At 35.6% G+C, this 20,814-nt stretch overlaps 1 protein-coding gene across 1 annotated transcript; it reads left to right on the top strand.

Annotated features, from left to right (window-relative positions):
* The first annotated feature begins 16,483 nt into the window (after positions 1-16,483).
* On the top strand, positions 16,484-20,186 carry LOC126810219 (uncharacterized). The gene is made up of 4 exons (XM_050535189.1): positions 16,484-16,857; positions 17,351-17,971; positions 18,509-18,593; positions 18,742-20,186. The coding sequence occupies exons 1-4, from the start codon at positions 16,641-16,643 to the stop codon at positions 19,433-19,435; spliced, it is 1,617 nt and encodes a 538-aa protein (XP_050391146.1). The 5' UTR covers positions 16,484-16,640; the 3' UTR covers positions 19,436-20,186.
* The last annotated feature ends 628 nt before the right edge of the window (positions 20,187-20,814 follow it).

The raw sequence follows: 20,814 nt of genomic DNA, 5'->3' as shown, positions 1-20,814 counted from the left end.
AAATGGGATTTAACGTCCACTCGACACAAACTAGGTCATTTCCCGACTAACATAATATATATAATAATATATATAATAATATAATTATCTTTAAGTTGAAGATAACTACTCTTAGGTATTAGATACACAAAAATATAAAAGTGTTTGAAAAAAGAACTACATTATTTGTCGATTACAAATAATGTAGTTCTTTTTTCAAAAACTTTTATATTTCTGTATATATAATATATACGTTTTGTGAAGATAAGATACGATGAACGCCGAAATCGCCAGTTATGCTTTTATATATATATATATATATATATTATATTAATATAGGCCTATTTAATTCAGTTTATTTCAATAATTCGCTTGTGCGTAGGGGTCTTTAGCAGTGGGAGGAAATCGGGGAACCCGGAGAAAACCCACGAGGTTGGAAGGCACACCTACTCCTTAAGGAATTGTCACGTACAACCGGGGATTCGAAATCACGCCTTTTGACTGAATGACAGACTTTATGATACAGCGCGCACGTGCTAACCATTCGGCCATCCAACCCCCTGGAAATCTAATATTGAAGGAAATAGTCTTTACTGGGGTGGCTAAGTTTAACAATCTTTCTAAACGAAAATTTGCATGGGTGTCCGTTTAGGGTCATTTATTAAGAAAATCCCGTTAGCCCCTTGAATTTTCAAATTGGCCGCTATTTTCGGCCTTTCTATAACAGAATTATAAACCCCGTTTACATTACAAATTTTAAGCGTACCAGGTACGGCACGCTTCGCTTTTTTGTAGTTTAAATTGGTCAAACGTAAGCGTGTCGCGCCAGGTACGGTGCCATGAATCTGGCCCACTGAAGTGAGGTTGTCTCGGAACGGTACCAGGACCGGCTCGCTTTAAATTTTCGTAGTGTAAACGCTAACCGGTCTGAGCACGGATTACTGTGCATGCGCAAAATGAACCTTGACCTTTCCCCCCGCAAACTTTGACAGCTCTGTCATCAGTTCTGTCAAAATGACTGCTCAAACTAAATCAACCATCATAATTGTTTTCATCTGGGTAATTTGTATAGGGACTGAAATTAACTTTTCTGTGAAGAGTTTCACATTTAGCGTGCTTGGCACGGTTCTGAGACCGGTTATTTTAGAGTAATGTAAACGGGTCAATTTCTTGAAATTTATCGCGGCCTGGTACCTTGCCCAGAACGACACGCTTATCGCGGCCAAGTGTAAACGTGGCTATACACACTGATCAGCAGTGAATATTCGCTAAGCCGCGACAATCACTTATAAGCATGACATCGATGCGACTTAATGAGCCATAAATATTAACTTTTTTCCTCCGACAAATTAAATTCTAAAACATTTTTTTTATTATTAGAAAAATAAATAAAGACGTTTGACGTATTTGTAGGTAAACATTATTTCCTATTTAGTGTAAATGGGTATTAAAATGAGTAAAAGACTCCATTCCGCCCGAACTAGTAACGTCTTATGTAAACGCACGCGCTATTGAGCCAATGATTGACGCCGCGTGATGAGACGTCACGTGTTAAAGGTAGTCATCTTTTACAGCGATATTAGAAAACTTTCGTAATCCTCTGTGAAACAGATTGAGAATTATACCCACTGGACCGATTGTGAGGATTTTTATTTGCCCACATTTTCCCGTGGACGTATTATGTTGTCGTCCATGTCCATCCATCCGGACGTCTGGACGTTTAATTGTTCGTCACAATTTTAATCCGAGTTTGATCAACGAGTGTTTATATCCCACATATTTGGAAGAGCTTCGTTTTTAGTGCGCGTCGGACCGCAACTTCTTGGGTTACGGCCCCCTACCCTTTACGTATAATTTGTAGAATATGTACGAAGGTTGTGGACCCTTCAGAGGCCACAGCGTTTGGCCCGTTTCAGATGAAACTTACGATATATTTTATCGATCAAAAGATCTTGGCAGAGTTCGATTTTGCATGACACCGAAACTTCTTCGGTTATGGCCCTTGCCTTTACGCAAAATCTGAATTGTACAAAGTTTGTGGGGATTTATGTTAAGATTCAATAAAAAAAAGAGGATAATTTGGTATGACTTTATCACAAAAAAATTTCATACTTGTGTCCACATTTGAAAGATTTCCCAGTGTTATGCAGTTAGCAGCTGCTGCGTTAAAAGTCCATGGGGGCAAGTGTAGAAAGCATTGAATTATGCAAATCTCGAGCTTCGACTAATCTTGACAGTAGCTGGAACAGGTGGCGGGTTAAGTTGGCCGTTATTGGCAACATCGATAAAGTTGCATCCGTTTGAAAAGTGGTGCAAACTTTGAGGGATCAGTCCTCTTGTCACTGCCATGAAAACTCAAAACGGATATGGCTTCAACACTTTGTTACAATATTTACTAGGAACTTTGCAGTGGAACTTGACTAACTGAACGTTAATTCACGCTTACATTTTTTGTGAACTCTCCTGAACAGCGTTGATAATCCAGACTATAGTTTGTTAATACCAGTCTGCTGATGGTCATCAACACACATGTTTCAGTTAATTCCAACTGTTTAAAAATTATAAAGCCAAAAAAAAAGACATCCACCCATGTTTACGGTAATCCGACCAACCCTGTATTTTTATTGCCAGAAACTCCGACCCAAATCTTTTTTTTTTTTTTTTTTTTTTTTTTTTTTTTAAAAAAACCCAGTTTATTAACCAACAACATACATATACATATATATAAAACATGCATATATAAATCATGAATATAAGTATAAATATAAATCTGTAGATAATCTAAAAACTAGGATTGAATAAATATTACCTATATAGAGAACATAACGAAATGTATATTATATATATGAATAAATATTTTTAATGATTTTGTTTTATCTTCAGGATGTTGAGTCCGTCTTCTGTGTTGTATATTATCTTAGTTTTCATTTCGATGTATGAAGTATAACTTCTGGTATTTGGAACACTTTTTTTGACCTTACATGAGTAGATATAGTATTTTGATAACAATATAAGTAAATTAACAGTATTTAATTCTTTTTCATTTTTTAAATTCTCATGTATAATTATACCTAAGTGTTTAATTATACTAGTAAGATTAATATATATATTATTATAGATTAATATTTCATGTAGTTTCTGCCATACTAATTGAGCATATTCGCATTGAATGAAGAGATGATCGATATTTTCAATTGTAGAATTACAAAAATCACACAGTAATGAGTTAGATAATTTCATTTTATATAATCGATCGTTAAGGTAAATTACATGGTGTATATATCTAAAATGAAATGTCACCATTTTTGAATCTCTAGTTATTCTTCGTATCTGTGTAAAAATGTGTTTAACTTGGTCTTCTTCTAGGGCAATACTATAATTTTTTTCCCACCTGGCAATAGCTGGTGGTTTTGTGTAGTTCTTTTGTACAAGTTTTTTATAAATGTCTTTTGAGGTTATATTTGATATATTTTTTTTGTATAATTTTTCTAAAAAATTATCCAAATTTACATTTAATCTATTGTCAAAAATTTTAGTATTCCAACTGTATTCCGTTTCCGATATTGTTTCCTTTACCTTTTTAATGTTAACCAAAATTTGATTGATCTCCATTAACTTGATAAGATCATTATCATATTTGGAAAGATTGATGTCTGCGATATCCTCAACAAATAAAATGTTATCGTTAATTAATATATTCTTGATTGAAGACTTATTGTTAATTCTTAGATTATGGTTATTCCAAATCAATTGATTTCTTAAGGGAACCAATCCGTCAATATAGCACGTGTATATGTTATACCAGTTTTGAAATAGATTTGTATAAAAGGGTGTCGAGATAATGTCTCTAATATTGAAGTTAGATAACGGTATTAAATATCCATTCTGATTTTGTAGGATATGTTCGTAAATAATTTTCCATGGTTGTTCTTGTTCGGAGTATATTTTTTTTATCCAAAAGATACTCTGGCTTTTCAACAATTCATTAATGTTTATCATATTTAAACCCCCCATTTCAAATTGTTGGGAAATAACATTTCGTTTTATTTTATCTGGGCCTGACCACAGGTAGTTATATATAATCGTATTAAACTTTGAAATGATATACTCTGGAATATTTATCGTTAATGTTGGGTACAGTATTTTAGAGATACAGAACGTTTTTATAACCTGGATTTTGCCTATTAATGTTAAATTTCTTTTTTTCCACCTATTCAGTATTGTTTTGATATCCGAAATCCTTTCTTCATAGTTGTATTTATTGCTTAAACATTTATCATTTGTGAAATAGATTCCCAAAATCTTAATTTTTTCTTTCTGTAAAATTATTCCGAATTCATTAGCAATGGATTGTATATTTTCAGTTTTACTATTTAGGTCTGCTATCTCGGTTTTGGTTGCATTGATTTCAAGACCGGATACTTTACTAAATTTCTTTAATATTTCGAAAAGGTGTCTTGCTGATTTGAAGTTTTTCAGTAAACAAGTGATGTCATCAGCAAAGGCGGTCAGTTTTAATGATTTTTGTCCAAATTCTATGCCTTCAATATATTTACAGTTTCTAATATTTTGACATAATGTTTCTAAAACAAGGTTAAAAAGGTTTGAGCTACTTGGATCCCCCTGTCTAACTCCTTTACTTACTAGGAAGTGCTTCGTTGAGAAACCATTGTTCATAACAGTACATGTAATATTATGATAAAGGGTCTTAATCCACCTCACAAAGTTTTTTTGAAAGCCAAAATATCTAAGCACTGAAAATAGATAATTATGATCAACACTGTCATAGGCTTTCTGAAAGTCTAATGCTAATAATATCCCAGTGATTTTTTTCTGGGCTGCTAGAGTAAAACAGTCACTTATTATCCTGGTATTTTCCTGTATGTGTCTACCAGGCACAAAGCCTGTTTGATTTGGATGAATGAGGTCGTTAAGGAATGGTTTTAGTCTTATGGATAAGGATTTGCTTAAGATCTTTACATCTACGTTAATTAAACTAATTGGTCTCCAGTTAGTTAGTTGAGTTTTATCTTTTCCGGATTTTGGAATTAATTTTATTACTGACTGTCTCTGCGAATTAGATAAGGTTCCATTTTCGAAGGCACAGTTGAATGAATTAAGTACATGGACCCTTACAAGTTGCCAGTGTTTTCTGTAAAATTCAACAGTAAGTCCATCGTTACCTGGTGTTTTGTTATTTTTGAATGATTTGAGGGCAGTTTGACATTCACAATCACTAACCTTGTGTTCAAATATGTGTGTTAAGTTGTCTTCAATTACTGGGTGTGTATTATCATTCATTATAAAAATATTTTGTGTTTGTATAGATTTATTCGTTTGTGAATACAATTTTCTGTAAAATTTATAAATTTCAAACTGAATTTTGTTAGAGTCTGAAATCATTTCGTTATTTTCATTCGTTAGTCTTTGAATAACCGTGTTTATTTTGTTTCTTTTTTCTATTCCAAGGAAGAATTTTGTATTTTTTTCTCCTTCTTCGTGCCACTGAATTTTTGCACGTAGGATTGCCCCTTTAGTTTCATCCTCATAGATATTGTTCAATTTAATTTTCACCTCGTCAATACGGTTCAAAATGTTTTCAATATTTTTTGTTACGTTGGCACTACCTAGTTTATTCTCGTAATGATAAAGTTCGTTATTCAGAGTTTCTTTTAATTTTCGTTTGATAGTTTGTTTACATTTGCAGTACAGTATTGTTTCATGTTTAATTTTAAATTTGAGAAAATCCCATAGCCCCCCCTTATCATATTGATCATGATATGAGCTACACCATTCTTCTATCGACTTTTTCAATAAGTTATAGTAATTGTTATCATTGTTTAAATCATTATTATAAATCCATAAACCTGGACCTCTTCTTTCATTCACGATAACGTATTCAATAAAGACTGCGGAGTGATCGCTTATTGTATTACGTATAATAGAGCAAGATTTTATATAATTTTGAGTACTCTCTGATGTCAACCAAAAATCAATTCTACTCTGTATAAGTGGTTTATTTTGTCGCCATGTAAATTGCCGCAGTTTTGGTTTTCGTATTCTGAATATATCTACTAATTCATATTCATTAATAAGTTCTTTTAAAGCTGCTAATCCCTTGGATTTTACTCTGTAATTACCCCCACTTCTGTCTAAGTTTGTATCTAACACATTATTGAAATCTCCTCCCACAAATATTATATCATATTCTTGGTTAGAAAGAGTTTTTGTAAGTGTATTACGTAGTTTATTAAAATAAGCATTTTGATCACTGTCGGATGTTGGACTGTATGTATTTACAAGAACTGTAATTTTTTCTTCAGCTTGTATTATTAATATAACAAAGTACCCATTTTCATCTGATATACTCTTAATGACTTTTGGTTGAAAATTCGAATTGAATAGTATTGAGGTTCCTGCAGAATTTGTTGAACCATGAGAGTAGTAAATTGTCCCACCCCATTCTCCTTGCCAAAAGTCTTCATCTTCCTTTGTACTATGAGTTTCTTGTAAGAATATTATTTGACCCTTTTGCTCTTTTAGCCATAGGTAGACTTTTTCTCTCTTTTGTTTATTTCGAAGTCCCCTGACATTAAGTGAGAGTGCCCTTATTCCTGCCATTTTAACGGACAATATTGTATTTTATAAATTATCTTCGAGATGTTATTTAAGGTAATATTGGGGTTTTTCATGGTTGTATATTTAATAATAATGTATATGTGATTGTATATTAATGTGTGTATATTATATGGTGCTTGTTGAAACTGGTTTGTTATAATTCGCGTTCGCTTCATCCTCCTAGGTTGTTAAATTGGAGAGATGTGTACAAGGTGTTTTATGCTATAAGTATAATTAACACAATCTATATTTTGTATTGATTATACCATTGCGCATGCCTATTCTTATTCACTATCTAGTGATAATGATATATGACATTACATGATATAAATACATAAATGATATAAATACATAAATGATATAAATATATAAACGATATAAATATAATAGTTCGTCCTTATTTTAGTAGTTATAATTGAATATTGGTGAAGAGATGTGTTTGTGGTGTCTCTGAATACGATATTTGATGTCCCACCGTAGTCACCACCACCCTTGGGTTTCCTCGATAAGAGAGAAGCCTCACCTAATTGAATATATTCGTTGGATGATTATCACAAAAGCCTGTGACTGGTATTTACAAATTATATTTTAGTCCAAAATTTCCAGTCTGTAGCGTACTTGCGTAACAATATTTGTGACTGGTTATTAGTGTTTGTACATATAACCGAATTGGGTCAATGCATGGTCATGTACGAGGCGTGTGTCAACAATAATATTTACATCATGCTTTAAAGATCCGTTGACTGTCTTCTTTGGTCAAAAGGGGCTGACATGAGTTTGTCTCGAAAATTTTCGAATAAGTTAATCTTGATTTTTACTCTTCCTTTAGATTTTGCATATACCTGACCATTGTAATACCACGATTTTTCTACACAGTCCATGTTATTAGCCCTATTCATTAAACTCAGATTGGATTTGGTAATGTCGTCAGTAAATTTCACGTTTTTTTCAGCTACTATTTTTTTGTGTATCATTAGGTTTCGTTTGGCTTCCGAATTCGACATTTTTACTAAAATCAGGCTAGGTTTATCGAAATTCCTGGAAGGGAGGGGGTGAATGGCTGTTATTTCAGTTGGTGATACCGAAACTCCAATATGCTTATGAACAAACTTCATGAATGTTTCTTTCATAGGTTCGTCACTGTCGGGAAAATGTATGCCTGATACTCGGATATTGTTTTTACGAGAGTATTGCTCGTTGTAATTAGCCATGCTTATGGCTTCGTTTATTCTCTGTCTCTCAGTTTCGCTTGTTTCCTTCAATTCATTAAAGTCGGCCCTGAGTTTATCATTTTCCTTCCTTAAAAGCTCGTTTTCTTTCAGTGTAGTATCAAGTTTTTCGTGAATTGCGTTAAATTCTTCCTTGAAGCTTAACAAGACCGAACTAGTAATATCACTTACTATTGTTTTAATATCATCTTTTGTTAACATATTATTTTTCATTATTGTGAGTTTATTGTTCATATCTGTCATTTCTGTAGCGTTGAGGCTTTGCCTTCTTTGATCAGTATCTATTTTCTTAAACGCTCCCCTAGTGCCCGACGACATTATTTTTTGCAGTGGTATGAGTTTTATTAATACTGTTCAACACGCGTGAGTCACTTTAACTCCCAGGTTTGTTATACAGTCACACTATACTATAACAATATACCCTGCTTGTCAATCTATAAATAGGTCAATATCTTCACTTTACAGAAAAAAAACTCACTTACAAGTTAACGTCTTTTCCGATCTTCTATATATATTTACTAGGTATTCACGGATATATATAGTGTATAGTTACCGATTTTTAGTAAATAGTTTCACATATTTTAAAGACTATTACATAAAACACCTGTACACATCTGTGTGTGTTGTTGTCAGGTCGCCAAATCTTTTTTGCCATTTCCCATATTATCATTCGTAATTAATCAAGTTCAAAATTAAGATTTCCCTTCTCATGGTGTTAATGCCTATCTGTAATATGATCCAGATTGAAGTTTAATTGTTTGAGCAACAGGCTAATCTTAATCTCTGTTACGTCTCTTTTTTTTTGCGGCAATGCCTATACAAAGTTATGATGACGAATTACACACCAATAACAATTTAAAGTATTGAGATGTAGTCCTTCACAGGATTGGTGTAAAATGCATGTCTGTCCTCGCTACACGTCGATGCAATTTCAAGGTTAGGAGCAGGGATTCAAACCCCAACAGACTTTATTTGAATATGAGTAAATATGGCTGGTGTTGGTAATTAAATGTAGTGTAACAATGGTAACAACTAGCAAGATGTAGAAATCGTGATGGATGAGTTAGGTATATTTTTGAAACGTAAATCCGCTAGTTAATTCATCTCTGACTGTTTGCTTGTTACCACAATTTATAATATGTCCATGTTCCCACTTGTCCGGACTCTGGCCTGCCAAGGTAGTTTTATCTAGTCGTTCGATGGGACGAAATCTGCAGTCTGAGCAAAATTCCTCACTCCTCTAACATTGTACACGTGGCTAGAAAAAATAATCGTATGCTGGTCTCAACATAATTGTGACTAAACATTCAACCCTACTCCATCTGGTTACAAGAACGTCACTAAAAATCAGAGGGTCGAGCGATGGGGTATCAACTACAGGGGTGTTGGGTGCCGAATGGTTGGCGCGTGCGTGTTGTATCATAAGGTCTCTCTTTGAGTCAACTGACGTGGTTTCGATTTCCCGGTTTGTACGTGACAAGGAGTAGGGTCGCCTATCCAACAAGGTGAGTTTTCTCCGGGTCCTCCGGTTTCCTCCCACGCTAAAGACCCCTACGCGTAAGCGAATTATTGAAATGAAATTGAACCATGTTAGTTCCGAAATTACCTAGTTTGTGTCGAATGGACGTTAAATCTCTCGTTGCGGCCTACTCTTATATCGAATTCCAACTGCCAAGGGGTCTTTCACGTGCACGCCGATGTGTACACGGGACCTCGGTTTGTTGTACTCTCCAAACGAAGAGATAATTGCCTCGTCAGACCATCAGCATTGTACCGGGACAAAAAAAACGTTGACTTGCACGTAAAATAACCCTTGCCAGTTGGAATTCAATAGCTGTTCGGGCAAAATTTCAGTCCTATCACCACAGTATGGCGTTTACCTGTCTTCATTAGCCCAGTCGGTGCAGAAAAGTAGGATGAACAGACGGACCTCTGGTCTAAGAGAGACAACCCCATTTAATAGCTCGGGTTCAGACCTGTCATTCTCTTGACGTTATAATCTGATTTATCGATGTAAGTTAAGGGGTGACACACATAACAATTACACAAGTCAAACCTTCGGACATGACACAATATACACAGACACCTCAAACAACAAACGTATATATCAGATCATGTGAATGGATATTTTTATTCACAAAGAGCCCAACGTTTCACAATGATCTGAAAACATCTTTAAACGCAGGTGGCCATCTCGATTTCTTTCTTCGCAAAGAATCTGTGACATCATTTATGGGTGTGAATTCTCTCGGAAGTCGTTTGGATGGGCCGAAAAACGGCAAGGAAGGCAGAAACGCCGCTGCCCGGGCAAAATTCTTATACTGTGTTGACAAGACGTTAAACCCATTTAAATACAGTGTATGTTGTCATTTAACGCCGGTGCAAGAAAAGGCGAACCTGTGTAATCTAAGAGACGCAACTTTATTTAATATTACGGATTCAGACCTATAGCCAATTTACTCGGTATTAATGTAATCAGATTTCTCGGTCTATAACATTTTTTTAACATCCATACGAGCCATCTATGGTTAATCGTATAGAGCCCAACATGTCGCAATTATCTGATAAAAATCTTGAAGGGGGTTGACCATCTCAATTTCTTTTTCTGCGCGGGAATAAATGTATCTATATGGGATGTGACTGTCATTTTCGTTTGCTATTTCCCTGTGGCATGTTTGTTTAAACAAAGTGTAATAGAAATACGGAAAAAAATTATAATACATGTGGAAACTGATATGGCATTAAAATTGTTAATTCCTAACAACTGTATGAACAGGACTAAATATCTGCACTCTTACATGTAGCACAGATAATTCTCGTCGGGATATTACCGAAGTGAAAGACGAAATGAAATGGGACTTAACTTCCTACTTTTCTGTACCGACTAAGCTAATGAAGACGTACATGTAAACATAGATGGTTTATAAGCAAGATAAAGTCCTCGACTTAAGTTATGCTGGGGAAGAAAGACTAAAAACCGGTCTCGGTTTTTCTTTTTCTCGGGTTATTTTCTTCAGTCTTTCTTTCCCCAGCATAACCTCAATCTCGTGCTTTATCCTACACATATTTTATATTTATCAAAGACGTGACTTCATTTTAATCCATCATACCTGCATTCAGTCGGGAACACACCCTTTTGGTAGCGGAAGAGGACACTATAGTTTTAACACTATTGCTTTAGAACCTGCAAAAGAGACCCGCGTTGCTTTAACGTAAATTGGCAAAAGTTGTCCCAGTTTCGTGGCTATATGAATTTGTGTGTAAAGAGGTTCGGTGTTAGCTGCGCTTCAAATTAATAATAATCCCCCAACTAAAGGAAAGGAGCTAAAACATCATTGGGGTCGAGCTGACCGTCCATTGTCTGTTATAAAAATATAATAATGGTGTTAAAAGCGACAGCAGCATCTTGGTATGAATTATACATTTAATACAATCGAGTTATAAATAAAACAAAACATCTGAATTACAAGTTGTTCACTTGTTCTCGTATATCAAGAAATTTTAAAGACCATATATATAGTTTCAGTTGCTTAGGATCTGGATAACCACGAACAATGAATTTGATTTATGAGTGGACATACATTTGTCAAACTGTCTTGATGTGTGTATAGTTAAGGTGGATTTAACACGAACATTGACGTTCACGCGATTGTCAATCAGATGATTTGAATGACAACACCAGGTCATAAACCATATATACCTTATGAGACAAATTTGATTGACCATCAAAATCGTTTGATCTCTGTGAGTGATGCTTAGAGATAGCATAGCATAGTAACATCCATTTTTATTCTCGGTTAATTTCGGAAATGACCAGACCGATTTGGATGCTGCTGTTGGTTTTAGGATCCTTTTCTCTAAAAATATGTGAGTAAAAATAGATCATTATATCAGTTTTTAAAATGGATAATTATAGGTACATATGTATATCATTATATGTAATTTTAAAATGGTCATTATAGGAAAATCATTAAATCATATTTTAAAAAGATAACTGGTGTTAAACATGTCGCTGCAAGACATTTACCGTTACCTGTAGTAATCTTGTCTTGATTTGTTATTTAAATAAAGTTACTAATCGTTATTTGAATTTTTCGGAGAATATGAACGTTTATAGTACACAAATTGTTGAAAATATCATCTTCATTCAGTATGGTTATATTATTGGTGGCGGTGGTTTGTTTGACCATATCCCGTTTATATCGTCTATGTTGGATTTCGAATGTTGACAATTAATCATATCTTTCTTTGTAATACAGAACGGAATTGAAAAAATTTTTGGACTGATATTCCTTTTAGAGTTTCAGCTTCCACAATTTTTGTAGCTTGCAGGAGATTAAATCCCTTATGACGATTACAGACTTTAAGTAATACTTCTGTCTTGAAATCCGTTTTTGTCGGTCGTCCAACTCTTCTTTAAGTACAAGTAGTTCCTTTTAACGATTGTATATGCGATCTTTGTAAATGAATGAAACTGTCAAGATGGATGATTTTTTGGGGGGGAGGGGGGTGGGGGGTGTCGTGGGGGGTATAATAGGATATAATAGGGTGGGTAGCATTGCACATGGATGCGAATGAATTACTTTTATGAACAGAAGGTTAAGACATATGTTAATTGCCCATTACATACTATACTAACCATGAGCAACAATACCTCTTCAAGATTTACAGGATTAAAAAAGTCATATTACCCTTTTCAATAAATCAATTATATGTGTTTCTTTCTCGTCATTGACCTGGTGTTTGTGTAAGTAAAAGAAACCTAATTAGTTAGTGTTTATTATTCTGAAAACGAAACAATTATTCTAAATGTCCGAAGGGTTGAAATATTTCTCCATCACTGTCCTATGGTATCAAATCTTCTATATTAGAATGAATAAATTAAATCATTGAATTGTTGGTAATTGGATAAATGGTACTAAAATACCCGCGAATTGGTATTACTTTCTTCAAAAAGTATTAGATAATTCCGTACAAAAGACAGTCAGAAATACTAAAATGTATACTTAAAGTATAAAAAACCTAATTAGTTAGTGTTTATTATTCTGAAAACGAAACAATTATTCTAAATGTCCGAAGGGTTGAAATATTTCTCCATCACTGTCCTATGGTATCAAATCTTTTATATTAGAATGAATAAATTAAATCATTGAATTGTTGGTATTTGGATAAATGGTACTAAAATACCCGCAAATTGGTATTACTTTCTTCAAAAAGTATTAGATAATTCCGTACACAAGGCAGTCAGAGATACTAAAATGTATACTTAAAGTTTCTGATCCTCATTACAGTTTTGTGAAATTTGAAATTCTAACAGGAATATCAGTCCAAACATTTAAGTTCAATTTCGGGAAAATATTTACAAGTGATGTTTTGGTTTTGATTTCTTAATTAAATTTTAAATAATCAGTTTCAGTCCATTGTAGAGTTGGATAAGCGGTTGAAAATTGTATTCTCCGAAATATGCAAATGATGATCAACGGTTTTAAACTACCTATAGAGCCTAATTGTTCTGACGGTTGCGTAAATTCGTATACAATAGAACGGGAGTTAAGTGCACGTTATATAGATTTTGTAGGCTATTGCAAAATGATCGATTTTACGTGCAGGCCAATGTGTACACAGGATCTCGGTTTTCGTCCCACCCAAATGACTAGACCCTGGCCATTCCCCGTCCTGCACCAATGAAGAGGGGAAACTACGCTGAAAAATCACTATATAAGGAACCTTAGCCATCTCCGGGGCCAAAGCCACGACCTAATGGTTAATGGTCCAACGCCTTATTGAGCCACCGTGGCTCCTAGTTCAAAGATCATATGAATTGGTCATGGGTGTATGGCCTTTTCTTGAGGTCTAATTTAGGATAACATTACATACTAAATTTTGTCTGATTCAGATAATAATTAGCCGAGATATTTCAATTTTTGTACTCGGTGCTTCAAAAACACCCTTTTTTATCTTTCAAAAACGGCATTTTCCGCACAGTCCAGTTGGTGACGCCATAGGAACCCCAGTCGTCCGTGACACAACGAAGTGCCATTGATCTTCTGTTTCATTTACATTTTGTACTAATATATTTTTTAAAATTTAAAGTAGCTAAGTCTTTTCTGGTTGCCAAGTCAAATATGACGTTGTCTAATATAATGCAATTTGTTTTGCTATTTCGACCGTTGCATCCGACGGTTGTATGGATTGGTTGTATCGTGTAAACGTCGCTTAACTCAATTAAATAGTATATTACTGTTTCAGCATTATCTGTCAAAACTGATGGACAAATACTTATCTGTCATAACCATAAATAACATGAACGTTGTAATATAGTCTACAAATTGTACAATGAGTGAGTTCTACGTAACTTAAATGACATTTATTGATTTAAAATTATGTATGGTAGACTGTCATTGACAGGGTTGTTACAGTTGGCAATATATATCTATGGGTTGGATCGGATCAAAAATATAAGAAAAATATACAATTAAATTAAAAGGGCATTTATATCCCTATCCATAATCCGTATTCTTGTGTTGCGAAATTAAAAGGCTTGATTTAAGCCTAGGCCTATAAATCATTTTTCTATGGAATTAATAGTTAAGGTACTAGCGAAACCCAACATAAAGCATCCTCTTGTACAAGACAATGATAGATACTTGGTCAACACCTATGGGGAGCCAAGGTGGCTCACTAACCAGAAGGTCCCGGGTTTTCAATGTCGGTGGGGGCTGGCAAGGAACAGCATCTAGTCGTTCGGATGGGACGAAAACCCGAGGTCCCGTGTATTATCGGCGTGCACACAAAATATCCCTTGGCAGCCTAAATTGGAGGCAGGGTAGACGGAAACGCTGCTGTCCTGGCAAAATGTTTCTAATAGCACATCGCCACACTGCATGTCGTATGCCCATCTTCATTGGCGCAGAAAAGTAGCCTGTTAAATCCCACTTCATTTCATTTCAACAACAATGGCGATAAATTTATAATACCTACATTAAAAGTGATCCGGTATTTGCTATATGAGATCTTTATCTAACATTTTTTTTAATATTTAAGATGGACAGAGATTTACATGTCTCCTTTCGAACCAGCAATTGAGTGTAGGGTCAACGGGAGAAAATGAAAGGGGTGTAAGTGAAATTGAGGAGGAGGGTGACGAGGAAGAAGAAGAGGAGGAGGAGGAGGAAGAAGAAGACGAAGAGGGGGAAGATGATCGTAAAAAACGACAAGCACCCTTTCCTGATAACATCCTGTCCTTGGCACCATCTCAGACACCATTGGCTGTCCTGGAACAACTAAATCCACAACAGATAGGTACAAACCTCACTGGTCAACTAATCAACTCGATGTTAAGCATCAATCCAGCGGACGATAGTATTCATGATGAAACAGAGGCAATATACGAAACTTACGATGTTATAGGAAAAGCTTACGATCAAGAATACGATCAAGCTGAAATCAACGATGTCACAGGACAGAATGTATTAAATATAACCGTTGCTGGCATATTAGCTGGAGATGTACGCTGTCCAAATCCTTCCCAAAAATTATATTTTAGAAATGTTACCATTGGACATTCCATTGCTCATTCATGTTACGTGGCAGTTGCTTGTTTTAAAGAAATAACAGAATATGATGAGGTACGTAGTTTAAATTTAATAATATGCAAATAATATACATAGACGATCCTAAAGAGCAATCTTTTGAAAATTAGATTACAAAATGTAATTACGTTACAGTTAGATTATTGCAGGATTTCTTTCGTGTTATATTACATCAGAAACAGTTAAAATTATATGAAAATATCATTTCTTTCTCACCTCTTTCATTTATTCAGGTTGTGCAGTGTGCTGGCAAGTATGGTCAATGTCATTTGCAACTTAAAAGTGAAAATCTATCAAGATGTGGCCGCATGAGTAACTACGTAAAAGTTGAATATGATTGTGTATATGGTAAGTAATGACGAGTTTCGTGCAGTGGATTGTTACCTTTTTCCAGAACACCTTATACCTCTTCTCATTTAGTTGGAAACTTTATATAGCTAACAATTCTTGTACTTTTGCAGCCTCATTGACAGGAAAAAACGACAGTGTCCACATCATGCTAAATCAAGATGCAGCTTCGCAATATATTTTTACACAGTAGTAATAAAATTATCATTTTTTAGATTATCTTTGAATGTCAGACAGTGGGAAACTGGTACAATATTGCTACGCGGTTCTTTAATAAGTCAATCTGATTAAAACACGGATCTTATTTCGTTTCGTTTTTTATAGTTCAAAATTTCGTTTTACTTGTCTTTACTACACTAGGATCTGGAATAGTTGTTATATTACCGGCGTTTTGGTTAAGTGGGGGATAAGCCAATGAAACAATCTGTTACGGCGACTTCTTGGCGTGTCATGCACGGAACTGTGGGTAAACCACTAGAAAAGCCAACGCTGATTGATTAATCAATGTCTGACCTCATAGGGTCAAAAGCTCGTACGACCCCTAACACGACCTTCGGGTACTACATGTCAGATCTTCATGTAGTGTAGGCCATCGAAAGTATAAAAATAAACCGAAACGAAATATAGATCTGTATTTTAATCATATTGTTAATAAGTCAAAATACACTCAGTGTATCATTCTTTCCTCCTTCCAGATCATTCTTTACTAGATATATGTGCTACGTCAGACGTAAGTCGGTGGAAAGGTGTGACGATTACCTCCCCTTCATACCCACTTCCACCACAGGGTATTGCTAATAAAGTCAGAACCTGCGAATGTGAAATATCTACTGATTCAACATCAGCCTTATCCCTGGCCTACCTTAACAGTAATATGGCGGGTAAGAGTGGTAAATGTGACGAGGAGATGCTGTTGCTGGAACAGAAATATAGCTCTGGTCCCACCTCAAAATTCAAAGTATCGGATGAATTATGCGGGAAGAGATCTGACTACATTAGAAGATTCGGGGACAGTTCAATAAGACTTACATACCTGTTGGGTGGTTCAGACGGTTTGAAGTTGAAGGGAGGATTTTTTGCCCAAGTGACGGGTAAGTGATCTATTGTGGGTTTATCTGGCTAATGGCTAACTGGAAAGCCGAAGTTGTAGTTTTTTTCCTATAACTTATGGGGGTGGGGGGGGGCAATGGTTAGCACGTGCGTGTTGTATCATTAGGTCTGTCATTGAGTCAACTGGCGTGGTTTCGATTCCTCTGTTGTACTTGACAAGGAGTGGGGTCGACTGTCCAACCTCGTGGGTTTTCTCCGGGTCCCCCGGTTTCCTCCCACTGCTAAAGACCCTAAATTCAACCATGTGGTAGTCCCGAAATGACCTGGTTTGTGTCGAGTGGACGTTAAACCTCATCTCTCTCTCTCTCTCTCTGTCTCTTTCTTTCTCTCTCTCTCTCTCTCTCCCTATAACTTATACAACGGTCGCCAACGAAACTTTACTTCAATTTTGAAATAATTAATGTAGAGGCCTAAAATTATACAATGGTATATGTTTTATTAATTTCATATGTATTTCATGATGTCGTATTCCAGCCGAGTCTATCTCGAGAGGATCAAGCCTGATAAACGTCAAATGTAAATCTGTACACACTGACGGTACGTCTGCTCCCAACATCAGTCAGTTTCCAAGTAGGCCTACAAACCAAAGAACCAACCGCGTTCCTGTGATCATCAAAGAGCAGAAACAGTTTATTCCACCTTTACGTGTGGACAGTCCGGTAACGGCATCACCTGCAATCTTGACCACCATGGCTAACAAACCCTTGCAAGCAACCTCACCTAGATGGAGAATAGGACCGAGAGGAAGAAAATACATTCCAAGACCAGGCCATGCTAATGGTCCGCTATTTCTTGACGGAGGTGGCGCGCGTGTAATTAGACGACGATACCCAGGAGGTCGGCAACCAGGAAGGCCGATCATTCGCAGACGCATTGTTTTCAGAACTACAACACCATTGATGCTTGGTGTCACCACATTGGAACCTTTGGATAATCTGATTAAAATAACAGAGACAGTGACTGTAAAAACACCGGTAACCCAAGACATCTTAAACTCCTCGAGTCCTAAAGTTGGAATAGGCAACAGTGCTGGAGCTGTTAAAGCTGGAATGGATCCAGCAACAAAAGAACAAATCAACATTGCTAGTTCTAGTGGTAAGTTACAGTAATATGCTGTTGTTTATGAAATAAATTTTCGATTGGGTTACAAGAACAGTGTAATCTTTAGAAAAGGTCGGTGGGGCAGGTAATAAAAATATTTTTCATAATTTTCGGCTCCCCCAAAAATTCCGGCTGCGAGCGCTGCGACTAATTGTCATCGGGTGCCGAGAGAGTCCAATAGAATTAACCTTATCACGAAATTATGGTTTGACACAACAAACAAAGTATGATACTGTTGTCGAAGATGTGATTATCCATTCAACGAAACTAAAAATGGCACTTTTTTTCTGTTTCCTCTAGAGGGGATAATAGCGTCGTGCGTCTTTAATGGCGAGGAGGCATAAGAACTTAAAATCGTGATTACTATTAGTGAGTTTTTCTGGTGAATAACACGTTCCACATTATGTACACTCTAATAATTATTTGCTAAACTAGTAAGGGGCTAGAAACTTAGTGTTACTGAGAGCAATTATAAATTTCGTACATAAAAATGAATTTGTGTTTAAAAATGTTTTAAAATCTTTTTCACAGAAGGAACGTTGATAGCAGTCGTGGCTTCTATGGCATCCATCATAGTTATAATGGTTTCTGTTGGTTTTTATTATTTCTTCAAAAAGTAAGCATTATTCTTTACTTTTGATATTTATATTAAAGATATTCGGGCACTTTGAAATCTTATATGGTTTTCACGGCAGTTTGATCGCAAATTAATTGTTGCACGTTTGATCTTGTAGTTTTGTAATCGCAATTTAATATTTACATAGGTATCAACGACAGGACAGTTCAGTGGGTTCGGATACAAGTACTTCGTGGTATTCCTATGGTGACCCAAGTTACATGCACACAGAGTTGTCAAATAGCACACATGTTCAGCCTGCTAAAAGGGGAGGTAACCTCAACAACTCCGACGAAAGTGTTTATTACGAATCATGTGACAATGGAATTAATCGACAAACTGGGTTGGTCACGGCAAAAAGTTCAAATAATGAACATAGTACTCAAACTAATGTTACAAATTCGCAATCAAATTGCGCACCGGCGATGAAAACAGCAAACACCAATTCTACAACTTCGATGCAGAATAAGTCAACCGACAGCGGGCCAGCACCTCAAGCTCCACCCAGAAGAAAGCGGCGGCGACCTCCACCTCTGCCACCACAAAATAATGATTACGATAACAATATCACAATTACACCACGCCAATCTCTTGGTGCCAGTTCTCAAATTAAGCAGAATGTTTACGACAATGATAAGGCAGTGTTACAATTCCAGAATATGGTTGACAATGCGAATGCAGTGATAACATGTCAACCACACCCAATATCAGAACACAGTTCCAGTACTGACCATTACGACAATAATACGGACGTGGAACCAATCGTGCAGATACGTGGACATGAAAGTACAGAATATGCCAGCATTTCTGAAATGCAGGATATGGCTAATTCAGAATGTTGAATACATTTTAGGGCCTCAGAACGAATAATTCGGGTGTAGTGTGCAGTCTTGGAAAAGCATCCTGTTTACTTATGATTGTGAGATAACCTTTGTTGTCGTGAGGTGTCTGGATTCATAAATACCAGTAGTCGTGAAATCCTTATTGACGGGTGCGGGGTGGGGTCTGTATGTTAAAGATAAAATTTATTATGGAATCTCCTCAGAGGTTGATAATGTTTTCTTCTCTAACACCAGTATTTCAATACTCCATGATCATGGCCGTGATATTTAACGATAATTCTAGCCCATATACATGAATAGTTTCCTGATTGTAACCCAGACAAGCATAAAACTCACCTTAAAAAAATCATACAAAACACCCGGGTTCACCGTTTTCAGCCCACTGTTAAAAAATTATCGTACGCAAACGATTTATTAAAGATGTTAATGACTGGGGTTCTTTATTTTAAAGATGCATTATGTAAGAGCTAAGTATGCCTATTGCAGAGGTTTCTTTTGGTCTCAAATGTTATAATAAATTATTAATTGTACATTTATTCACATGACAAGCCAATAATCAACACACTAGATCATCGGATGGTTGTGATTTTGTGCGGATTGGAACACGGTCGCCATTAAATGATTTAATTTAAAAATGGATAACTGAGGCTTTGCTTCTTATGGTAAGAAAGAAAATCGGGACCACGGTATTCTTCAGACAGTCACAACTTAGCTCAGAATGAACCAATTTATTTTGTTGAAATGTTCAATATATTCCCTTTTCATTATATCTATTTTAAACTATTATCCTTAAAATAAAAATATTTGATTAAATTTGAATATTGATAAAATAAAATTGTTATGAATTTTTCACCCGGGTTTTTTTTTGGTCTGTATTTATTAGGTACATTATGTAATGATTAAGTGAAAATAATAGAAGTTGTCCGACCCGTTTAAGGCGAAGGTCTTCCAGAGGTATCCTCCCATTTCGCCTACGTGCCATTTCGACTACTGCTTATATAACAACAGATTATATGGTCTGGTGGTTTTATTATCCCTACTTATATACCCTCTCTATAACTAAAATAGACTGTTCCATAAAACATCCCATTTAGGCTACAGCGTATAACAGATTAAATAAAACAAACAGAAAAAAGAATGAAAAATTATTGTATAAAATATGTAACAAAACAAGATCGTTCGCACTTCTCAATATTTCGAATTATGTCAATGAATCTATAGAGGTTAGGATGACTGTGTGGTATGGTTTTATAGATTCTTTTGTGGAAACCTACTAGGTTATTATTTTTCCTGGGTCCAGCAGTCTCCGTAAACAAACAGGAAATTTGGCGTCGTAATCTACCCATGTATTGGTAACGTAATCATTGAAATTCATCGGT

This window comes from Patella vulgata, chromosome 2 (assembly GCF_932274485.2).
Source record: "Patella vulgata chromosome 2, xgPatVulg1.2, whole genome shotgun sequence".
NCBI classification, from domain to species: Eukaryota; Metazoa; Mollusca; class Gastropoda; family Patellidae; genus Patella; species Patella vulgata.
The sequence above is the reverse complement of the archived record's forward strand: the minus strand, read 5'-3'. Positions and strand labels throughout refer to the sequence as shown.

What these genes read in the sequence shown, in the direction of transcription:
- LOC126810219 (XM_050535189.1), top strand. Translation starts at nt 16,641, where the DNA reads ATGGCGGGTAAGAGTGGTAAATGTGACGAGGAGATGCTGTTGCTGGAA. An exon ending in ATTTTTTGCCCAAGTGACGG is followed by an intron (nt 16,858 to 17,350) that starts GTAAGTGATCTA and finishes GTCGTATTCCAG; the next exon opens with CCGAGTCTATCTCGAGAGGA. An exon ending in CAACATTGCTAGTTCTAGTG is followed by an intron (nt 17,972 to 18,508) that starts GTAAGTTACAGT and finishes TCTTTTTCACAG; the next exon opens with AAGGAACGTTGATAGCAGTC.